This window comes from Carcharhinus amblyrhynchos, chromosome 27 (assembly GCF_965287045.1).
Source record: "Carcharhinus amblyrhynchos chromosome 27, sCarAmb.v2.hapA, whole genome shotgun sequence".
NCBI lineage: Eukaryota > Metazoa > Chordata > Chondrichthyes > Carcharhiniformes > Carcharhinidae > Carcharhinus > Carcharhinus amblyrhynchos.
The window spans coordinates 8,267,716-8,291,853 of record NC_137350.1 but is presented as its reverse complement, the minus strand read 5'-3'; the positions used below and the strand labels follow the sequence as shown (position 1 = coordinate 8,291,853).

Here is a 24,138-nt window from a genome sequence, read left to right as displayed (position 1 = left end):
GTGCGGCGACTAAGGAATTTTCACAGTAACTTCATTGCGGTGTTAATGTAAGCTTACTTGTGACACTAATAAACAAAACCTTTAAGTCTATTTTGTCCCCTCTACCACATTCTGAGCAGCGACAGATCAGCCATGATCTTATTGAATGGCGGGGCAGGCTCGAAGGGCTGGATGGCCTACTCCTGCTCCTATTTCTTATGTTCTTATGTTCTTATTCGTTATCTTTCCTGTGGACATTATAATGAATGGGTGTTCAGTTTCCAGTCCTAGCCATCCTGTAGCCAGGTCTCAGCTACCATGCCATATCCTTCTGTTGACTTTGCACCTACAATTCCTACAATTCATTCATTTTGTTCCTTAAACTCTAATTGTACAAGAATCCAGTCTGGCATGTGGTTCCAGACCAAGAAGATCCATAGAATCATACAGTGCAGAAGAGGCCCTTCGGCCCATCAAAATTGCATCGACGTGTGAGAAATGCCTGACTTCCCACTTAATTCCATTTACCAGCACCTGGTCCTGTAGTTGACTCTTAACTATCCCCTGAAATAGTCCAATAAATAGTCAGTTGACCATACAGAGTCCTCCTTACTAACATCTGGGAGAAAATTGTCTACTCCCCAGACTAGATAACAGCCTGACAGAGTTATACTTGCGGAAACATTATTATGATTGATGTCCCAGACACCACCATGCCATTGCTAGATATGTCCTGTACCACTGGCAAGACAGACTCTGCAGAGGTGGCGGCACAGTGGCATACAATCAGAAGAGTTGCCCTAGGAATCCTCAATGTCGATTCTGAACCTGGTGAAGTCTCATGGCATCAGGTCAAAAATAGGCAAGGCAATCTCCAGCTGTTTACCACCTACTGCTCCCTCTTCACGTAATGTCTCAGATTTTGCTCACAGACTTTATCAGGAATACAAAGGCTATTTATTAATAAGAAAAAAACTGTACAGAGGCCAGCAGTTCCCAGCTACCTATGGAGCAGCCCATCAGCTGTCTCAGTCCATACATGTCTTTTCCCTAAGAGAGATCTCCACCCACTGGGGTGATTGCCCTCGCTCAGCCTCTCTAGTCACATTATCCTCTTCTGCTGTGTTGTCCTTAAAGGTTTAATCATCACACTGTCAGCTACTCCTCCAGGTTGAACACCAAATGGAAGAAGCACTGAGGGTGGCAGGAGCACAGAATGTAGTCTGGGTGAGGAATTCAATGTCCATCACCATAGTATCACTACTGACTGAACTCATAGAAATCACAGAAACCCTACAGTGCAGAAGGAGCCATCCAGCCCATCGAGTCTTCACCGACTACAATCCCACCCAGGCCTTACCCCCATATCCTTACATATTTACCCACTAATCCCTCTAACCTACGCATCTCACGACTCTAAGGGGCAATTTTTAGCATGGCCAATCAATCTAACTGGCAGAGCCCTGATGGACATAGTTGCTAGACTGGTGGGCACCAGCTGAACAAGGAACCAAAAAGGAAAGTCCTCTTGACCTCTTCCTTGCCAATCTGTCAGCGGCCATTATGTTTTGGTAGGAGAGATGACCACCCGGTCTTTGTGGAGTCACAGTTCTGTCTTTGCGTTGAGGTCACTCTCCGTTGTATTGTGTGGCACCAAGATGTGAGCAGGTTAAGTGAGTGGGGTGAAAATTTTGGAATGGATATGGGACAATGTGAGGTTGCCCATTTCAGGAGGAAGAAACTAAAAGTAGAATATTATTTAAATGGTGAGAGACGGCAGAATGCTGAGTTACAGAAGGAACTGGGTGTCCTTGTACATGAATCACAAAAAGTCAGCACACAGAAACAACAAGTAATTAGAAAGATGGAGCATAAAAATAGGGCAGTCTTGTGACAACTGCACAGTACAGGCTGAGCCCACACTTTGAGTAGTGTGTAGTGTTTTGCTCTACTTAAGGGACATAATTTCAAAGAACAACACAGCATGGGAAACAGGCCCTTTGGCCCAATGAGCCCACGCCGCTATTTTAACATTATGAGTGCCCTCCTCTACCCGTGACCTTTGTCTACACCTATTGGGGAAGATTGAGGGAAGCATAATTTAGGGACAATTTGTTACACCAATCAGCCTAAGAGCATGTTTTTGGGGTGTGGGAGGAAACCCGAGCACCTGGAGAAAACCCACGCAATCACAGGGAGAATGTGCAAACTCCCACAGACACCGACCCAAATCCATGTATCTGTACAGCAAACAGTGATAGTCACTGAGCTGTCATGTTGCCTGTCAGATGGTTCAGTTTAAGCGAACGCTAACGACGTGAAGCACTAGGCAACTCTCGAAGCAACATCCAAGAGCAGTGGTAGCAGTTCAGAGTAGGCTCACTTGGCTGATTCTTGGGATGTAAAGTGTGCGTTATGAGTAAAGGATGAACAGGTTGTGCCTATTCTTGTTCGAGTTCAGAAGAATGAGGGGTGATCTGAGGGGGCTTGACAAAGTGGATGCTGGGGGGACGTTTCCTCTCATGGAGAAATCGAGAACGAGGGACAAAACTTCAAAATAACAGGTCTCCCATATAAGACATCTACCACCTAATGGGCAAGGACAGCAGATACATGGCAACACCACAACAGGGAAGTTCCCCTCCACATCATCCTGACTTTGAAATACATCACTGTTCTTGCACTCTCTCTGGGTCAAAATCCTGGAAGTTCCTCCCTAACAGCACTGTGGGTGGACCTACACCACATGCGTTGCAGTGGTTGCAGCTCATCACCACCTTCTCAAAGGCAATTAGGGATGGGTAATAAATTCTGGCCTAGGCAGTGATGTCCATATCTTGTGAAAGAATAGAAAAAATTGAAGGATGAGCTATGTAGACTTTTGATTGACAAACGAGGGAAGAGAGACTGGGAGCAGGTAGGAAAATGGAGTTAAAATCACAACTAGATCAGCCATTGAATGGCGGAGGAGCCCTGAGTGGCTTAATAGCCTGCTCCAGCTGCTATTGCTTATGTTTTTAGAAAAGAGACTGGTAATTCTGCATTGGGTAACTCAGCTCCTCACTCTCTGAAGCCTAAAATTTATTCTTTCACGGGATGTGGGTATTGCTGGAAAAGCCAGCATTTGTGGCTAATCTCTAATTGTCCTTGAACTGAGTGGGTTTGCTGGGGCACTTCAGAGGGCCGTTAAGAATTAACCACACTGCTGTGGTCTGGAGTCACACGTAGGCCAGACTAAATAAAGATGGCAGGTTTCCTTCCCTAAAGCAGCATGAACAGGTGCTTATGACAACGATGGTTATGACAATAATGGTGCTTATGACAATGATGGTTTCGTGGACACCATTACTGAGACTAGCTTTCTATTCCAGATTTATAAACTGAATTTTAAAATCCACCAGCTGCCATAGTGGGATTTTAACCAATGTTCTCAGAACCAGGTTACTACTAACATAAAGGCAAAATCTTACTGTGCGGAAGGAGACCATTCGGCCCATCGAGTCTGCATCGACCACAATCCCACCCAGGCCCTATCCCCATGCATTTACCCTAGCTAGTCCCCCTGACACTAAGGGACAATTTAATATGGCCAATCCACCTAACCCGCACATCTTTGGACTGTGGGAGGAAACCGGAGCACCCGGAGGAAACCCACGCAGGCACTGGATGCTGGAATCTGAAACAAAAACAGAAAATGCTGGAAAATCTCTCTCCACAGATGCTGTCAGACCTGAGTTTTTCCAGCATTTTTCTGTTTTTTTGTTTCTGTTTGTGTCTCCGGGTTACTAATCCAGCGATGTTATTATTATGTCACCATTTCCCCATTAAAGAGTGTGATGGAGTATTTTCCACTTGTCTGGATGAGTGCTGCTCCAACAACACTCAAGAAACTAAATGCCATCCAAGTCAAAGAAGTCCATCACCTTAAACATCCAATCCCTTCACTATTAACGCCTGATGAGAGCAATGTCCCATCTAAGTGATGCACTGCAGCATCTCGGCAAACTTCCCTCAACAACACCATCCAAATCTGCAACCTCTAACACCTAGAAGCTCAAGGGCAGAAAAACCACCATCCGCTAATTCACATTGGCCAAAATCCTGGAACTCCCTCTGTAATATCACTATTGGGTGTACCTACACCACCTGCACCCATACCCACTCACATTGAAATTAAAACCCACTTACACCGACATAAATGTTCCCTGCAACGCTAACCCCACACTCACACACACATGCACACGCGCACACAGACATACACACACACACACACACACACACACACACACACACACACACACACACACACACACACACGCACACACAGAGCAGTATCAGGTATCTTTGTGGGTTGTTGTTTATGGAGTTGGCCCCTGTTGCTAAGCTGCTGCAGCCACTCATCATTCTGGTGCCAAACCCACAGTTAAAATTGCTGTTTCCCCGCGTTCTGGGCTGGTATCTCCCAGGTGTGAAACTGTAACGCCTTCACGTCAGGTTTACGAGCATCCTTGAAGCAGAGCTTTGGGCGTTCTACTGGCTCCAGCTACCTCGTCACCCAGAAATTCCCTTGGAAATACGATGATCTTCCTGCAAACATGCCCGACAATGTTACCCTTGCCCGATGAGGGCCAACATATTTGAGAGAGGGCTGCAACATTTGTCCTTTTGTCTTTCCATCCGATGAATGTGCTGAAAACAGCACTGAGGAAAGTTATTGAGCTTCCTTTCCTGATAGTGTTAGGCAATTGTCTGAGGACACATGCTCCATAAACTTGGCCTGAAGAGTCAGCTTGATGTTATTCCATCAAAGTAGCAGCTGCTTTCCCTTTGCACGTTGCAGAGTTCTGCATCAGGAAGCAGACAGTCTGTCACTGTGGAAAACACAGTAAGAAATCTCACAACACCAGGTTAAAGTCCAACAGGTTTCAGTCCAACGCCGGCATCTCCACATCAGGTCACTGTGGAGCCAAGGTAGCAGAGTTTGCAAACCCCCTGGAATTGGGTGTTATTTACAGCGATGAGACACAATGCCCTATATCTATGGTTTTCTTTTGGGGGTGGCACGGTGACACAGTGGTTCGCACTACTCCCTCATGGTGCCAGGGATCCGGGTTCGATTCCCAACTCGGGTCGCTGACTGTGCAGAGTTTGCATGTTCTCCCCGTGTCTGCGTGGGTTTCCTCCGGGAGCTCCGGTTTCCTCCCACAGTCTGAAAGATGTGCTGGTTAGGTGGATTGACTGTGCTAAATTCTCCCTCAGTGTACCCGAACAGGCACCAGAGTGTGGCAACTAGGGGATTTTCACAGTAACTTCATTGCAGTGTTAATGTAAGCCTATTTGTGAATAATGAATAAACTTTAACTTTGGTACTTAAAGTAAAAGAGAGCAAGTTATAGGCACAGGAGAGAAAATTGATGTGTCTTGGTAACCTGAGTTCCATTCGAATGATAATTTCTCTCACAGAATCTCTCCATGCAGAAAGAGGCCATTTGGCCCTTTAATTCTGCATCAACTCTCCAGGAGAGCATCCTACCCTGGCCCTATCCCACTAACCCCACGTATTTACCCATTAATCCCCCTAACCTACACATTTGAGACACTAAGGGGCGATTTATCCACCTAACCTGCACATCTTTGGACTGTGGGAAGAAAACTGGAGCACCCGGAGGAAACCCACGCAGACATGGGGAGAATGTGCAAACTCCACAGACAGTGACCCAAGGCCAGAATTGAACCTGAGTCCCCGGCGCTGTGGGGCAGCAGTGTTAACATCGTAGAGGAGTGCTCTGATAAAGTAGAGCTGTATTAAGTCTTTGCTTTCAGTCTGGACACACTCTGGAGCTTTCGATTGGCCTACAACACAGGTAACTTCTTCCATAACCCCAGGGAAGCAAAGATCAGGAGCATGAAGAGGATAAGTAAAGTGGAGGCTGGGACACAGCCCGGTTTCACTCTAGTCTTCACCTTGAAGCAGTGAGAAGTGGAGATATCGAACTGTACGGTGCAGTGCGATTTGTCATGAAAGGAGGGGAAGAGGCTGAATAGCTTCAGTGGACAGTTAGTTTGCCCCAAAGTCCTCCAGTGTCCTGCCCCGCTGATGGTGTTGGAAATCTTAGTGAGATCTAAGAAAGTAAGGTAAAGTAGTATACCCTGTCCTCTACACTTTCTCATGTAGCTGGGATGTGGAGATCACACAGGATCAGCTGGCACAGAAATCACATTGTGATTCTGGGTTTTGTGGTCTGCGTAGGATGGAGTTTTAAGTGATGTGGAGGAGTGAGTGTTCCTGGAGTTGTTGCAATCTCCTCTGTCACCTTTGATTTTGTACAAAGTAATAGATTTTGTGTCTCGTGCACGTTTTGGAATGGATTCAACCTTCCCACAGAGAGGGAGGAAAGGTTGTGAAGTTGTGGATGGGAAATGCAATAGAACAGTTTGGCTGGAGGCCCATCTAGCTGGATGCAACATTTAACTTTCACAGCTCCAGGGACAAAACAGCCACATTTACACCCATAAACACACTCACTGACACCCACACACACATACAAACACACAATCAAACACACTCACCAACACACACACACACAGACTCATTGACAGACACAATCAAACACACTCACACACACATATAATCAAACACACTCACCAACACACACCAACAAATACATACAATCAAACAGACTCACTGACACACAAATACACTTAGCGACACACACATATAATTAAACAACTCACCGACACACACGCACACAATCAAACACACTCACTGACACACACACACACAATCAAACACACTCATCGACACACACATCCCGACACACACACAGTCAAACACAGTCATCGACACATACACATCACTGGCACATGCACGCAATCAAACACACTCAATGATACACACATGTTCAAACACACGCAATCAAACACACGAACTGAAACACACACTAGCACACTCACCGATACACACACACACAATCAAACACACTCACTAACACACAGTTACTGACGCACGCACAATCAAATACACTCACCGACACACACAATCAAACACACTCACCACCCTGCTTGGCAGCGCATTCCAGGTCCCCACCATCCTCTTTGTAAAATATGTCCCTTGACATCTGTGTTGAACCTTGCCCCCCTCACCTTGAACTTGTGACCCCTTGTGTTTGTCACCTCTGACCTGGGAAAAAGCTTCCCACTGTTCACCCTATCTATGCCCTTCATAATTTTATATACCTCTATTAGGTCTCCCCTCATCCTCCATCTTTCCAGGGAGAACAACCCCAGTTTATCCAATCTCTCTTCATAGCTAAGACCCTCCATACCAGGCAACATCCTGGTAAACCTTTTCTGCACTCTCTCCAAAGCCTCCATGTCCTTCTGGTAGTGTGGCGACCAGAACTGGACACAGTATTCCAAATGTGGCCTAACCAACATTCTATATAGCTGCAACATCGTACGCCAACTTTTATAACCTACACCCTGTCCTATAAAGGCAAGCATGCCATATGCCTTCTTTACCACCCTCTCCACCTGTGCTGCCACCTTTAGGGATCTGTGGACTTGCACCCCCCGGTCCCTCTGTGTGTCTATAGTCCTGATGGTTCTGCTATTTATCGTATAGCTCCTCCCTACATTAGATCTACCAAAATGCATCACTTCACATTTATCTGGATTAAATTCCATCTGCCATTTTTCCGCCCAATTTTCCAGCCTATCTATATCCTGCTGTATTCTCTGATAATGTTCATCGCTATCCGCAAGTCCAGCCATCTTTGTTTCATCCGCAAACTTACTGATCACACCAGTTACACCTTCATTTATATATATATATAGGTCCCAGTACAGAGTCCTGTGGAACACCACTCATCACAGACCTCCAGCTGGAAAAAGACCCCTCCACTGCTACCCTCTGACTTCTATGGCCAAGCCAGTTCTCCACCCATCTAGCCACCTCTCCTTTTATCCTGTGAGATTTAACCTTTTGCACCAACCTGCCATGAGGGACTTTGTCAAACGCTTTACTAAAATCCATATAGACAACATCCACGGCCCTTCCCTCGTCAATTGTTTTTGTCACCTCCTCAAAAAACTCAACCAAATTTGTGAGGCATGACCTCCCTCTTACAAAACCATGCTGTCTATCACTAGTGAGATTATTCCATTCTAAATGTGCATACATCCTATCTCTAAGAATCCTCTCCAACAATTTCCCTACCATGGACGTCAAGCTCACCGGCCTACAATTACCCAGGTTATCCTTGCTACCCTTCTTAAATAACGGGACCACATTTGCTATCCTCCAATCCTCTGGGACCTCACCTTTGTCCAGTGAAGAGACAAAGATTTCTGTCAGAGGCCCAGCAATTTCATCTCTTGTTTCCCTGAGCAGTCTCGGATAGATGCCATCAGGCCCGGGGGATTTATCTGTCTTAATGTTCGGTAGAAAACCTAACACTTCCTCCCTTGTAATTGAGATTTTCTCTTACGGGTCAACACATCCCTCTGAGACACCCCCAGTCAACACGTGCCTCTCCTTTGTGAATACTGATGCAAAGTATTCATTCAGGATCTCACCCAGTTCCTTGGGCTCTAAGCATAATTCCCCTCCTTTGTCCCTGAGAGGTCCGATTTTTTTCCCTGACAACTCTCTTGTTCCTAATGTATGAATAAAATGCCTTAGGATTCTCCTTAATCCTGTCTGCCAAGGACATTTCATGACCCCTTTTTGTCCTTCTAACTCCCCGTTTGAGTTCTTTCCTACTTTCTCTGTATTCCTCTAGTGCTCTGTTTGTTTTCAGTTGCCTGGACCTAACATACGCCTCTCTTTTCTTTTTGATCAGACCCTCAATTTCCCTGGTTATCCACAACTCTCGAATCCTATCTTTCCTATCCTTCCTTTTTACAGGCACATGCCTGTCCTGCAGCCCCATCAACTACTCCTTACCCTCGAACAGCTTCTCCCAATCAACAGCCACCAATTCCTGCCTAATCCGGCTATAGTTAGCCTTTCCCCAATTCAGTACCTTACCCATAGGGCAACACTCATCCTTGTCCATTACTATCCTAAAGTTTACAAAATTGTGATCACTATTTGCCACATGTTCCCCTACTGAAAGTTTGATGACTGGACTGGGCTCATTCCCCAGTACTAGGTCCAGTATAGCTCCTCTCTAGTTGAGCTATCAACATATTGTTCCAAAGAACCTTCCTGTACACATTTTATAAATTCCTCTCCGTCCAGTCCCCCAGCCCTAAGTACTTTCCAGTCTATACAAGGGAAACCAAAGTCTCCCACTACAACAACCCTATTTTTTCTACATCTATCCAGAATCTCCTTACATATCTGTTCCTCCACTTCCTGTGGACTGTTGGGTGGTTTGTAGTACATCCCCAGCATAGTGACTGTGCCCTTCCTGTTTCTGAGCTCCACCCACACTGACTCGTTACATTACCCTTCTAAATTGTAATTGTCACACACACACACACACATTCAAACACACTCACCGACTCTCACACACATTCAAACACACTCACCGACACACAATCATCACACTCACCGACACACAATCATCACACTCACCGACACACAATCATCACACTCACCGACACACAATCATCACACTCACCGACACACAATCATCACACTCACCGACACACAATCATCACACTCACCGACACACAATCATCACACTCACCGACACACAATCATCACACTCACCGACACACAATCATCACACTCACCGACACACACAATCATCACACTCACCGACACACACACACACAAAAATCAAACACACTCACCAACTCGCATACAATCAAACACAATCACCAAATACACTCACTGACACACACACAATCAAATAGTCACCGACACATACACAAACACACTCAGCGACACACTCTCACAATCAAACACACACTGTCTCTCACACGATCAAATACACGTGTCAACACGTACTCACAATCAAACACACTCACCTACACACAGACGCAATCAAACACGCTATCAAGCATACTCACTGACACACATCCTAATCAAACACATTCAGTGATATACACACACACACACAATCTGACATACTCAACGACACACACACATTCAAACACACACATTCAAACACATTCACCAACACACACACTGATAAACATTCATACGAATATGCACACAATCAAACATTAGTAAACCAGATGGGTTTTTCCTGACAAGTGAAAACGTTTTAATTCCAGATAATTTTAACGAATTCAGATTTCACCATCTGCCATGGTGGGATTTGAACCCAGGTCCACGGACCATTACTCTGGGTCTCTGGGTTGTTACTCCAGAGACAATACCACTGCACCATCTCCAACATCCCACTCTGAGCTTATTGGTATGATTACTTTGTTTGAAAGAATAACTCCAAACGTGTATTACTCTTTTCAAAGAAAGATTAATATTCACACCACACTTTTCACACACACTGGAGCTCTCCAAGCACTCTACATCCAATGAAATCCTGACTGAAGTGTAGTCACTGTTGTAAACATGGTGGGCAGTTTGCCCACAGCAAACTTCCACAAACAGTAATGTGATGGTGATCAGCTAACCTTTGTTTGATGCTGATTGGGGGATAAACATTGACTGGGACAGTAGGGGTAAATCTTCAGAATAGTGCTACAGAATATTTTACATCCACTTGAGCAGGCAGATGGGGCCATGGGTTAATATCTCACCCACAAGATGTTCACTGGGATTCTACTGCCCCACCCATCACGGCAATCGGAGTGGGCAAGGGGTGAACGTCCATTGACCTCAGGCGGGATTTTGCGGTTTCAGGATGAGCGAGGCCGTAAAATCCCACCCATAACATCGGAAAGTGCAGTGCACCTTCAGTACTGCCCTGCAGTGTGTCGATGAGAGTATGCTGAAGCCTGGTGTTTAACACACAATCTCGAGATTCAGAGGCGAGTGTGCTGTCTTTTGAACCAACGCTGACAAAATAACGTGGTCATTGTTGGTTTTAATGTGGAATCAATGGATGTTCCCCAGCCCTCGATGCCTGGTGCATTGTGACGTTACAATCTCTCCTCACAATATTTATGCCCAAGCCATTTCTCCCGCCTGCTGCACTTTCACACTATGAACAATCTGTATAGTTACCCCAGCTGTGACCTTTATAAAATCTAAAGCAGTGTAAGTAACACTTTCATGTTCTGCAGTGTTGTCATTAGAATCATCAATAACATCAATGCTGAACTACGTCGGCAAAACTCAAAACACAGCGTCCAAAATTAGATATACACATCGGACAACATTTGATAAGAATTATGCTGACAACCAATTGAAGATTGTCAGTTGGGCTTGCAGTCTGGTGCATTTGCATGTACTGGAAGCTACATATATTAATATGCAGAGCCCTGTTCTTTTCAGCCAGAAAGAACACGTACACACATTGCCCCTGTTTCATAGATAGCCATTCACTGGTTCATTCCTCAGGGATTTGACTAATGCCTGGTTTAAATTTTCCAAAAAAAAATGCTTGGCAGTTAACTGTCAGTCACTGGTGCGTTCTCCATGGCAACAACCAATCCGATTCCTCAAATAATCGGCCACCTTTTCTTGTACAGTATAAAGTTGTTGTTTCCTCTGACACTGCTATTTTTTAATGAAAGCAAGAGAAAAGGCTTTGATAATATGCGAGTTCTATACTACCAAATGACTATTTGCAACATTTCTCAAGTCATAGCTGTCAATTTGCATTGCGTATATTTTGACTCAATGTTGTGGTTAAGCTGTACAGAATAAGGAAGCAATGACAGCTGTTCTAAGATACTAGGACAACAAATTCTACAGCTTCTGACTGAAATATATCTGTTTCCAGCACATGAACACTTCGTGTGAAGCTTGAATTACATCCAGGAAGAACTAATCTTGTGGGGTTTATTTGTTATCAAGAGGGCGTTGGGACAAGACAATCACTCAGAAAAAGTAGCATCATTCATGACCACGGAATGCCCCAAAGTGCGTGACAGCCAAATAAGTAATTTTGGCGACACGATGGCACAGTGCTGCCTCACTGCGCCAGTGACCCGGGTTCGATTCTGGCCTTGGGTGACTGTCTGTACGAAGTTTGCATATTCTCCCCGTTTCTGCGTGGATTTCCTCTGGGTGCTCCAGTTTCCTCTCACACTCTACAAAGATGTGTAGGTTAGATGGATTGGCCATGCTAAATTGCCCCTCAGTGTCAGGGAACTAGCAGGGTTAATACACGAAGTTACAGGGATAAAGTCTGGGTAGAATTGTTGTCAGTGTAGGATCGATGGGCTGAATGGCCTCTTTCTGCACTGTGGGGATTCTATGATTCTAATTATGGTTATCATTCTAATATAGGAAATACAACAGCCAACATGCACACATTGAGATGCCACAAATAAGAATCTGATAACAACTGGATAGTCTTTTACAGTGAAATTGGTTGAAGAATAAATATTGGCCGGAACACTGGGGAAAACATCCCTGCTTTTCTTCAGAATAATGCCAGGGTATCTTGTGTGCCCAACTGAGAAAGGTGTCTGATTTAATATTTCGTTTGAAAGGCAGCAATCTCATGGTGCAGCACCAGAGAATGTGCTCTCTGGTGCGTTCCTCAGGGCTTTGACTGACCAGAATTAAGCTGCCCGGTTTAAATTTTCAAACACGGCTTGGCAGTTAACTAGCAGTCACCATTAACTGATGCATTCTCCATGGCAACACTTCTACCATTCCGATTCTACTTGCAACCAATCAGCAGCCTCTTCTCATATGGTATAAAGTTGTTGTTTCCCCTGACATTGGTATTTTCTGATGAACGCAAGGGAAAGCGACATGAACCCATAATCTTCAGAGTCAGGTCAAAGAGTGCAAAAGCTGAAGGGCTGGACTTCCTGTCATTCTGACCAATAGGAATTGAGGCCTGCATTTTGCATTGCCAGTGGCAGCTGTCCATTAAAAATCAGCAATAGATTTGTAAGCAGTAAGGGAATCAAAGGTTATGGCGATTAGGTGGGAAAGTGGAGCTGAGAACCATCACACCAGATCAGTCATGAGCTCACTGAAGGGCAGAACAGACTTGATGGGCTGAATGGCCTACTTCTGTCCTCTGTCTTATGGTTTAACGCCTTCTATGGAATAGGCACCATTAATATTAATATAAGAATGCAATGCAGTTAAGCTCTCAGATGATGCGTATGGACTAAAGGAACGTACAATTCATACAGTGCAGACTGAGGCCATTCGGCCCACTGAGTTTGCACTGACAACAATCCCCACGCAGGCCGTATTCCCATAATCCCACATATTTACCCTGCTAATCCACCTGACATCTCCCTAGCACTAAAAAGCAATTTAGCACGGCCAAATCAATCTAATGTGCACATCTTTGGACTGTGGGAGGAAACCGGAGCACCCGGAGGAAACCCACGCAGACACAGAGAGAATGTGTAAATTCCACACAGACAGTGATCAAACCTGGATCTCTGGCACTGTGAGGCAGCAGTACTAACCACTGTGCCACCTTGCTGCCCCTAAATAGATGCAGAATTAGGCCATTTGGCCCCTCAGCCTGCTCCGCCACACAAGATCATGATTGATCTGACTGTTTTGATTTTCACATTACCATCTACCACCCCCCCCAACCCCGATAACCTTTGATTCCCTTCCCTAACACAAAACTATCTACCTCCTTCAGTGACCCCACTTCCACCACCTTCTGAGACAGAAAATTCCACACTCACACAACCCTCAGAGAAAGGAATTCTCCTCCTCTCTGTCCTAAAAGGGTGACCACTCCTTTTAAAACAGTGCCCTCCAGTTCTGGACTCACCCAGACAAGAGGAAGCATCCTTCCCTGGTCAAGACTATTCAAAGTTATATATTCTTCAATCAAGTCACCCCTCATTGTCTAAACTCCAGTAGAAACAAGCCTAGCCTGTCCGACCTTTCTTCATTAGTCAACCTGCTCATTCCAGAGATCATTCTGGTAAACTTCTGAACTGCCTCCAATGCATTAATATCCCTCCTTAAATAAGGAGTCTAAAACTGCATATAGTATTCAAAATGTGGTCCCAGCCCTCGTTCGTCAACCCCAATCCCTGATTGCAAGGCACACTGACCACCCCCCACTTCCTAATGCACAGCTTCCCCCTTCTCTCCCCTCTTACAGATCTCCCTGCCTCCCCATCAGGCTCTGCCTTGTCACCCTCTATCAGGCCCAGCCCCCTTGGTTCTGCCTATCATGGTGCCCAGTGTGCAGTGCCAGAGTGCCAGGCTAGCCATGCCAAGGTGCCAGGCAGGCACTGCCAGCATTTCAGGCTGGCGTTGCCCAAGACCCTGTCCCCAACCATCCAGGGGGCTTCAATGGCCTCCAGTCCCACCAACGAGGCCATCATATCTGGTATCTGTTAGTGGGGATCATCTGTGATTCTTACTGACGAGAACATTCACCGGTGAGGTGGAAATGTAAGACAGCCTGGACAATTACGTCTGGGTCTCGTTAAACATGTCATTAATATTTAAATCAGCCTTGTGCCCTTCCTGATTTTGCTGGTGGAACAGGAACGGCAATATCACAGGAGGTGAGAAAGTGGGCATGAACCCGATTTTTCATTTTTTTGTTTATATATCCAGTTCCATTACGTTACTCAATCAATGCAGCAAAGTGAAAAAACCCTGCCCAACGATCCTACATTTATGTTTGATTCCTCCTCTTGTAATGAAGAATAGCATTCCATTAGCCTTCTTGATTACGTGATTCTTTTTTGACTCGTGTACAAGACCACCTAGATCCCTCTGCACCGTGAATTTTCCAGCCATTCTCCATTTAAATTATCCTCTGCTTTTTTATTCTTCCTACCAACGTCACATTTTCCCACGTTATACTCCATCGGCTGGGTTTTTGTCCACTCACTCAAACTGCCTACATGGATTCTAAACCAGGAAGAAGAGGATTTTTCCGGGTGCATTTCTATCATTGACGCTGCATTACCAAAAACATCGAACACCGGATCACTTGGGATATTCGGTCAGATGACAAAAGCTTAGGGAAAGTGTTAGCTTTTAAAGGTGAGTCTTAAAGGAAAGAAAGAGGGAAGAGAGGTGGAGAAGTATAGAGAGAGAGAATTCCAGAACTTAGAGATTATTGAAATAGGGGCAATGGAATTTAGGGTGCATGAAATATCAGAGTTAGAACAAAAGGTTATCTCAGGAGTTGTGTTGATGGCACAGTTTGAAATAGAGATGATTTTACTTAAGGAATGTTGTTAGTATGCTGGAATATTACAGACAACTGCCAGGACGAGAAAAGGCCATGAGTACAGACTAGATCAGTTGAAGCAAGCCTGTTTATATTTGTTCACACAGCCTGACTTCTCAAAGTGACTAATAAAGGATTATGCTTCTGTTTCAGAGTCCTGATTAAGAATGACTGACACATACCTGTAGGGTGCCTAATCATCGGTGCGTGCCAGAGACACACGCTGGCTTCACGCCACCTATCTGTTTATACACAGCAAACACCTGGATGGGATGTTTTTCATGCCAGAATAGCTAATGTCTGACACTTCTAATGCTAGAGAATTACCTCAGTTAATGGGGTCACTCCCTCTTTAACAACAAGCACTGCATCATCTCTACCCACCTTTTCTTCCCTTTGGATTCCAAATATGATGTTGCATTTCAGCCTCCTCCAAATCTCCCTGGTCTTATCCCTTCAGTCTTTGTTCCATCTTTTTTTAAGCAGTGGGATGACTCTGACCATACTCCTAAACACTGTTCTTTGTGTCATCATGCTGTACTATCTCCTCTCTGCCCTCCATAGTTAATGATGCCATTACTCCCAGTTGTCCCACATGCAGGCCTACTCCAGTTACTGTGTTACACAAGGTCATGCAAGAATTTTCCATTCAAAAACTGCTCTGCATTTCCTTCCGGCCATGATGTGGAGATGCTGGTGTTGGACGGGGTGGGCACAGTAAGAAGTCTCACAACGCCAGGTTAAAGTCCAACACGTTTCTTTGGAATCACGAACTTTCGGAGCACTGCTCCTTCATCAGATAAGTGAAGCATGATGAAGGAGCAACGCCAGAGTTGCTTGTGATTCAAGATAAACATGTTGGACTTCAACGCAGTGTTGTAAGATTACAACTTACTGCTTCCTTCTGGTATTAGAGAGATTCTGAATATTGTACAGTGCAAGGCTGTATTCAACCCACTACAACAGGAAGGAGTGTCAGTAAAACTGGGGCTTGTTGGTAACAAGGAGTTCATGAAGAAAGCTCTTCCCAGACTGGCAAAGGTTAATTATTACAATCTTGGGATTTTCCTGCAAGAGTTTCTCACTTGTAAAGTTTATTTATCAGTCTCACTTCAGCGCCTGTTTGGGTACACTGAGGGAGAATTTAGCATGGCCAATACACCTAACCAGCATGTCTTTCACACTGTGGGAGGAAACCGAGGACCCAGAGGAAACCCACGCAGACATGGGGAGAACGTGCAGACTCCACACTGACAGTCACCCAAGCCGGGAATCGAACCTGGGTCCCTGGCACTATGAGGCAGCAGTGCTAACCACGATGTCACCCCAATGGGTCCTTAACCCAATGTTTTTGGCTGCTCTATCAATAATCTTTCCTCTATTATAATGTCAGATTGGGCCTGTTAACTGATAATTCCACAGTGCTCAGCACCTTATTGCCTGATAATGAAGCAGCCACACTGACCTACAGCAAGACCGGGAAACATCCAAAGGTGACCTGCTAAGCGGCAGGCAGCGTACCATACTGGTGATGACCAACTCAGAGCAGAGACTATCATATTCGAAACTTTAAGAGTGTCAACATTTCAGGGTCAGCTGCGATCAAAAACTGAATGCAAGCAACTGTACAACACCGTGGCTGTAGTAGGCGGGGTAGAGGCTGGATAAATCTGTATGTGGAGCTCATCACATTTCCAACATGGGATAGCTTTAGGTGTTTTAGCGCGGTGCCCGGAGCTGTGATACTTCATATGGAACAAAGACAATATCACTAAGGCCCACAGCTTAGTGGAAGCATTCCTTCTGACCTCTCCACTATTTACAAGGCTCCATGCTATAGACTCCACGCCCCTGCACCACCACCACCACCACCCAGCTACGCACCCACCCACACATCCCCATCCCCCACCCCCACTCTACTCCAACGAAGCTTCAGACCAGTCAGGACAAAACATTTTGATTGCTAGCAGCCCTGTGTCTGGTCTCAATCTCCACCCGCTACATTGCCAGTGCACCACCGCTGCAGTTGTTATGATCTACAGAATGCACTGCAGCAAAACAGCAAAATAATTTTGATAGAATGTCTGACCTTTAGAACACCTGCCTCACAGAATGGCAAAAACCATCACCTGCAAGTTAAACACCAAACTAGCTCATCACCTTATAACTCACATTTATATCTCATCATTCCATATCATTGCTAGTCAATATCCTGTCATTCCCGGGCTAAAACCATTGTGAGAGTGTTGTACCCAAAGGACTCCAATAGTTCAAGGGAAAAATTCAATAGTAGTTTTGTCAATCCAGTATCTGTAGTTTTGTCAGTGATGCCCACGTTCTAAGACCAAATGAAAGAAAATGCCCATTGGCAGATAGTGCTGTTCATAGAATCCCTACAGTGCAGAAGGAGGCCATTCAGCCCATTAAGTCTGCACCAACCACAATCCCACCCAGGCTCAATCTCATAACTCCTCATATTTACCCTGCTAATCTCCCTGACATTGGAGTCAATTTAGCACAGCCAATCAACCTTACCCGCACATCTTTGGATTGTGGGAGGAATCCAGAGCACCCAGAAGAAACCTGCACAGACAGAGAGAGAATGTGCAAACTCCACACAGACAGTGACCTGACGCCAGAATTGAACCTAAGTCCCTGGCGCTGTGAGGCAGCAGTGCTAACCACTGTGTCACCGGGCCACCCATTTGGTGGGATCTTGCCAGCCACGCAGAGTGGCCCGTGGAACTGGGTGGGTGTTGTGATGCTGGAAGTTTGCAGAGCATCCTTTTAGGCAGCACGGTAGCACAGTGGGTTAGCACTGCTGCTTCACAGCTCCAGAGACCTTTGGGTTCAATTCCCGGCTCGGGTCACTGTCTGTGTGGAGTTTGCACATTCTCCTCGTGTCTGCATTGATTTCCTCTGGGTGTTCCGGTTTCCTCCCACAGTTCAAAGATGTGCGGGTTAGGTTGATTGGCCGTGCTAAAATTTCCCCTTAGTGTCCTGAGGTATGTAGGTTAGAGGGAGTAGTGGGGTAAAATATGTAGGGATATGGGGGTAGAGCCTGAGTGGGATTGTGGTCGGTGTAGGCTCGATGGGCCGAATGGCCTCTTCCTGCACTGTAGGGTTCTGTGATTCTATGTCAACCGATCAATGCATTCCCACTTCTGGAGGTGGACAAGTGATGCAAGAAGCTATACACCCAGTAGTAACAGGCAGCCAATTAGTGAATTCGCTGGTGGGGGTCAGATTGGGGATGTTGTCGGGATTATAGTGAAGAGGGACCAGTATGGCTCCCTGTATCTGTTACCCTTTGCTCCCTGGAGCTAATTTTGTCACCGGGTCATAGCTACATCTGGTGAAGCTCCTTCTCCAAAATATTGGACTGACGGCCATGGCCACCAATAATTTTAATAATTTCACACGTCTCCTGAGAGGCCCTTGGGTTCACCTGCCTGTAGCAGTGGCAGCCACCTCTCCTGGGTGCAGGGGCTGCTGCAGGATATTGCTGCGGGGCCACCCAACTTGGTTCCTCTTCCCATTGCCCTTGATTGAATGCTGGCTCCAGGGGTGACATCTAAACTGGTTGCTTTCGGTAAGATCACACTGACCCTGGCTACACACCATCAGCTAGGGTGAGACCAACACCTGGGTTCAACCTTAGCAAATTTTCAAAGGAATTTTGCCCGTCTCTCAGTTTGCTAATAATCCACATCTTCTGTTGTAAAATGATTCTTTAGTTATGCTGCAATATTCATCTTGTCCCTTCGTAACATTTGAGTGTTCATACGGCAAGAGTGTGGCTGGAGGACACTCAAGTGACGCAGACGCAATCCCTACAGTGCAGGAGGGGGCCATTCGGCCCATTGGGTCTGCATTGACCACAATCCCACCCAGACCCTATTCCTGTAACCCCACGTATTAACCCTGCTAATTTCCCCCTGACACTAAGGGGCAATTTAGCATGGCCAATCAAACTAACCCGCACATCTTTGGAGTGTGGGAGGAAACCCACGCAGACACGGGGCGAATGTGCAAACTCCGCTCAGAGAGTGACCTGAGGCTGGAATTGAACCCGGGTCCCTGGCGCTATGAGGTAGCAGTGCTAACAAGTGTGCCACTGTGCTGCACATGCAGGTTACACCGGGTCATTACTGCCTTATCTGAATGCATACGCTCATTTTAGACTGAATGCTTCACCCATCTGTTGGCAATGACAATGGGAAAGGACACAAAGGTGAGCAGGAATGTAACGTGACTGATTGCTGCCCAGGTGAGATTACAATATGGAAAAGCCAGACCATGGGGTCATTTTATAGAACATAGAGAACATAGAACATTACAGCACAGTACAGGCCCTTTGGCCCTCGATGTTGTGCCGAGCTATGTCCAATCCCAAGATCAAGCTATCCCCTCCCTATCATTCTGGAGTGCTCTATGTGCCTATCCAATAACCGCTTGAAAGTTCCTAAAGTGTCTGACTCCCCCATCACAGCAGGCAGTCTATTCCACACCCCAACCACTCTGAGTGAAGAATCTACCCCGGACATCCCTCCTATATCTCCCACCACGAACCTTATAGTTATGTCCCCTAGTTACAGCTACATCTACCCGAGGAAATAGTCTCTGCACGTCCACTCTATCAATCCCTCTCATCACCTTATAAACCTCTTATGAGCTCCAAATTGTCAGCGACATATCCACACATCCACATTTTTGTGGGTCTGAAAGTTTGAACATTTCTATTATAAATAGCCACTGGAGACCATCTGTCTCTACCTGTAATGTACAAACACATCAGATGGCAAGACAAAGACACTGAAGTTCTCTCTAGAGCAAGTCTACCATCAATCCCCACACTGCTGATGAGAGCACAGACCCGGTGGGCAGGTCATGTCATCCGTATGCCGGACGATACCCAAGCAGCTCTTTTTTGGGGAACTCTCTGCTGGAAGACACTCGCATGGAGGGCAGAAGACACACTCAAGGCCTCCCTGAAGTTGCTTGACATTGACACAACCACCTGGGAAACACTGGCACAAAACCGCCCTACCTGGCACTGCCTCATCCACAAAGGCTGTCAAGCTCACGAAGCAAGGTGTATTGCTGAAGCACAACTTACGCGCAAGCTGCGCAAGTCCAGAGCCACCAGCGCAACAACTACAGTGTCTACACAAGTCTGTCCAATATGTGCCAGGACATTCTGTGCCCGAATTGGCCCTGATCAGTCATCTTCGGACACATTGCATCCAGCCTCAAAATGATTAATGGTGTCGAGGTCCTCATCGATGACGATGGACGAACAACAACAACAAACACAGTAGAAGACCAGAATATCTATTCGTGCCTTCGTGTTTGTTATTCAACTTTGTTAAGAAGCCAATAGTCCACCATTGAAATATTTGACTTTCTGTTCGATCCTTTCTGGGAAATCTCCACAGAAAAGAGAGATTTACATGAAGATAACAGTGCACAGCTGTGGCTGCACTGGAATTGTGGCTACAGGATGATGCACATCACTTCACCTCCCCGGCGCCCTTCAATTCATGTAGTGTACTCTCATCAGTCAAATATATGAAGTGTACTTGCAGCTCAGTTCAGTTGGTGGATCTTTACTCTTTGAGTCAGGCGTGTGTACATGTAGTCCCCATTCCAAAAAGCAAGTGCTCAACCTAGTCATCAGCTCAGTGCAGTACTGAGGGAATGCTGCATTGTTGGCTAGCTATCCTTCAGATGAAACCTTAAAGTGAAACCTCAAAGTAAGCTTTATGCAATCTAAAGAGGTGGAGAGACTCTTCCCGCTCAGAAAGGACAGTAGGACTAGAGGGCACAGCCTCAAGATAAAGCGGCGGGGGGTGCGGTTTAGAATGGAGTTGAGGAGGAACTTCTTCACTCAAAGGGTGGTGAATCTCTGGAATTCTCTGCCCGTTGAAGTGGCGGAGGCTGCCTCGCTAAATATTTTTAAGACGCAGGTTGATGGGTTTTTGATAAGAGAGGGGATTAAGGGTTATGGGGAGAGGGCGGGAATGTGGAACTGAGCCACAACAGATCAGCCATGATCTTATTGAATGGCGGGGCAGGCTCGAAGGGCCAGATGGCCTACTCCTGCTCCTATTTCTTATGTTCTTATGTTCTAAAGATCCCATTCAAATCTCCCGGTGAATGTTCCCCTCTCATGAAAGAAAACTTACTTGTACAAAATGGTGATCGTTCTTTGTCAAAATACTCAAATTAAATTTCAATCCAAAATTTAAATGAAGAAATATGTTTCCTCGAGTTAACCTCATTCCAACCAGAACCACATTGTGGTTCCCACGCACCCTCCACAGTCCAATCCAAAGCTATCCTTACCGTCCGTCCAGCCTCGTTGTTGTGCCGGTTCATGGCAGATCTGGCGTCCGGCCTGTTCTCTCGCGCGTCGGCAAACTCCCTGGACACCAGGACGCCAAATTCGGCGTCCTCACTGCAGCCCCCCCACTTCCAGCCTTCGCCTGGCGGGCCCTTGTGGTGGGAGTCGCAGCCGCAGATAGTGTTGGAGCCCTCGGCGCAAGAACGAGTCACGGCAAACGCTACTCCGGCTGAGGCAATGGCGTGGACAAAGGCTGATTCCCGAGTGGCTGGAAGACAAAACAATCCAAAAGAGCAGGAGATCAGTATGTGCGGCTTTCAACCCAGCCACGGAGGAGACGTCAATGGGGCATGTTATTTTTATACGCACTAACAACATGATTTTATCTGTAAACCATTGTGAGTATGTCTGTTACCAATGTTTATGTTCCTTTCATGCTTTGAAATTTAATTAGTATATGTTGTATTAAACAGCAGACACAGCACTGCGGATTAAAGAGAGGTGCCTCTTCAACGGTAATGAAATTAAACAATGCTTTAATTCGGCTTCCATTTGTGTTCAATTTTATTTTGTGTACACCACCAGGAATTAGAAACATTCTTAGAAAACTGGCCTGGGGTGTGTCGCTAAACTCAACTGTGCAAAGGAATCAAATTAATTTACATCTTACAAATAGTTCTGGCTTAAGTAATGTATTTACTGTTGCAAATTCCCTGCTTAAGGAAGAAATATTTAACTTGAGTGGAAAGAGAATTTTTTTCATTTTTGAAGTTTTTTGATTTTCATCATAAATTAATTCCTTTTAATCAGTGTCATGAGTAGGCTTACATTAACACTGCAATGAAGTTACTGTGAAAATCTCCTAGTCGCCACACTCCAGCGCTTGGTTGGGGGTACGCTGAGGGAGAATTTAACACGGCCAACATCTTTCAGACTGTGACAAGAAACAGTAGCACCAGGAAGAAACCCATGCAGACATGGGGAGAATGTACAAACTCTGCACAGACAGTGACCCGAGCAGGGAATCAAGCCCAAATCCCTGGTGTTGTGAGGCAGCAGTGCTGCAATCGTACCATTTTTCCAGAATAATTTTCCTATTTTTTTTGTCCTCTCAGTCCCCATGCTTCATTCTTCCTTTGTGAGTTATTTAGAGTCTGGGAGTATCATTGTTTAACTCAAAGTTAATTTTCAACAAGTGTACCATAGAACGCTTACAGTGCAGGACTGGGTCTGCACCAATGCTCCACCTTACTCTCCCCATCCCTGTAACCCTGCACATTTACCATGGCTAATCCACCCAACCTACACAACTAGGGAAACCAAGGGGTAGTTTAGCATCACCAATCCACCTAATCTGCACATTTTTGGATTGTGGAAGGAAACAGGAGCATCCAGAGGAAACCCGCACAGACACAGGCAAACTCCACATAGACAGTCACCCAAGGTTGGAATCAAGCCCTGGCACTGTGAGGCAGCAGTGCTAACCACTGTGTCAACGTGCCTACTAGATAATAATAAAGTGGTACTGGGTAATAATCAGAAGGGGAACCTTTACCATACTATTTTCCTTATCTTATTCAGAGACATCTAGACCCAGTGTAGCAAGACAGTTGTCGCATACTTATTTCAAACTGTATAGAGTGCTACTGAAACTCAGCAATTAAGAGCAGCCCAGTGGTAAAATTGCCCTTCCAAAAGGAGCACTTATAAAATAATTTCTCTTTAATAAAGGACATTGAAGGTGAGAATCTCCAAATGAACATGACACATGCTGAGATTTTCTGTCCAAAGAGGATGAGAGTGACTGTTTAAAATGATGAGGTTTCCTTTTTGGAAGGAGCGTAGATGGTGACATTTCTGTTAAGGGAGATACTAATGGTGACTCCCTCTCGTTAAGAGTCAAAGATGTTGACATTACTTCTTTAACATGAGCCTTGCATTATGTGGATTTACTCTACATTTATTACATAGAATTAATAATATGTGTAATTTCCTCATTTAAAAAGGTCATTGATGGTGGGTCCCTGTTGTTACAAAGAGTACCAGGGATAATAGTAACGTTTTCAACTGAATCTTAGAGCTTTTCTGATCATCTTGAAGTTCTCTTTTCATGACATCAACAAATTCTATCCATTGAGTTGCACACTGGGGTCTCCCTTCAAACCCCTCCATTATCATCTTGCCAGTTACATTACAGCCTTCATACACAAATTAGATGGAATTACATCAATTTCTCCAACAATTCATTAAAGAGCAAATGTTGTTATGTAATAACATATACATTTTAATGGTTCTGTGTAGCATTTCTCTGGACATTACTTACGTGGCGAAAAACTGCAGCAGGCGACGGTGCAGAGGGACCTCGGGGTCCTTGTGCATGAGTCGCAAAAACCCAGCCTGCAGGTGCAGCAGGTGGTCAGGAAGGCGAATGGGATGCTGGCCTTCATAGCGAGGGGGATTGAATATAAAAGTAGGGAGGTCTTGCTGCAGCTGTATAGGGCATTGGTGAGGCCGCAGCTGGAGTACTGTGTGCAGTTTTGG

General features: G+C 45.5%; 1 protein-coding gene across 1 annotated transcript in view; it reads right to left on the bottom strand.

Moving 5' to 3' along the window:
* The window catches only part of LOC145358981 (proto-oncogene Wnt-3), a 97,118-nt gene that overhangs the window by 13,339 nt on the left and 59,641 nt on the right, over positions 1-24,138 (bottom strand). Inside the window, exon 3 of the mRNA XM_080213340.1 lies at positions 21,600-21,865. Coding sequence (XP_080069466.1) covers positions 21,600-21,865 — 266 coding nt within the window. The remainder of the gene's footprint in view (positions 1-21,599; positions 21,866-24,138) is intronic.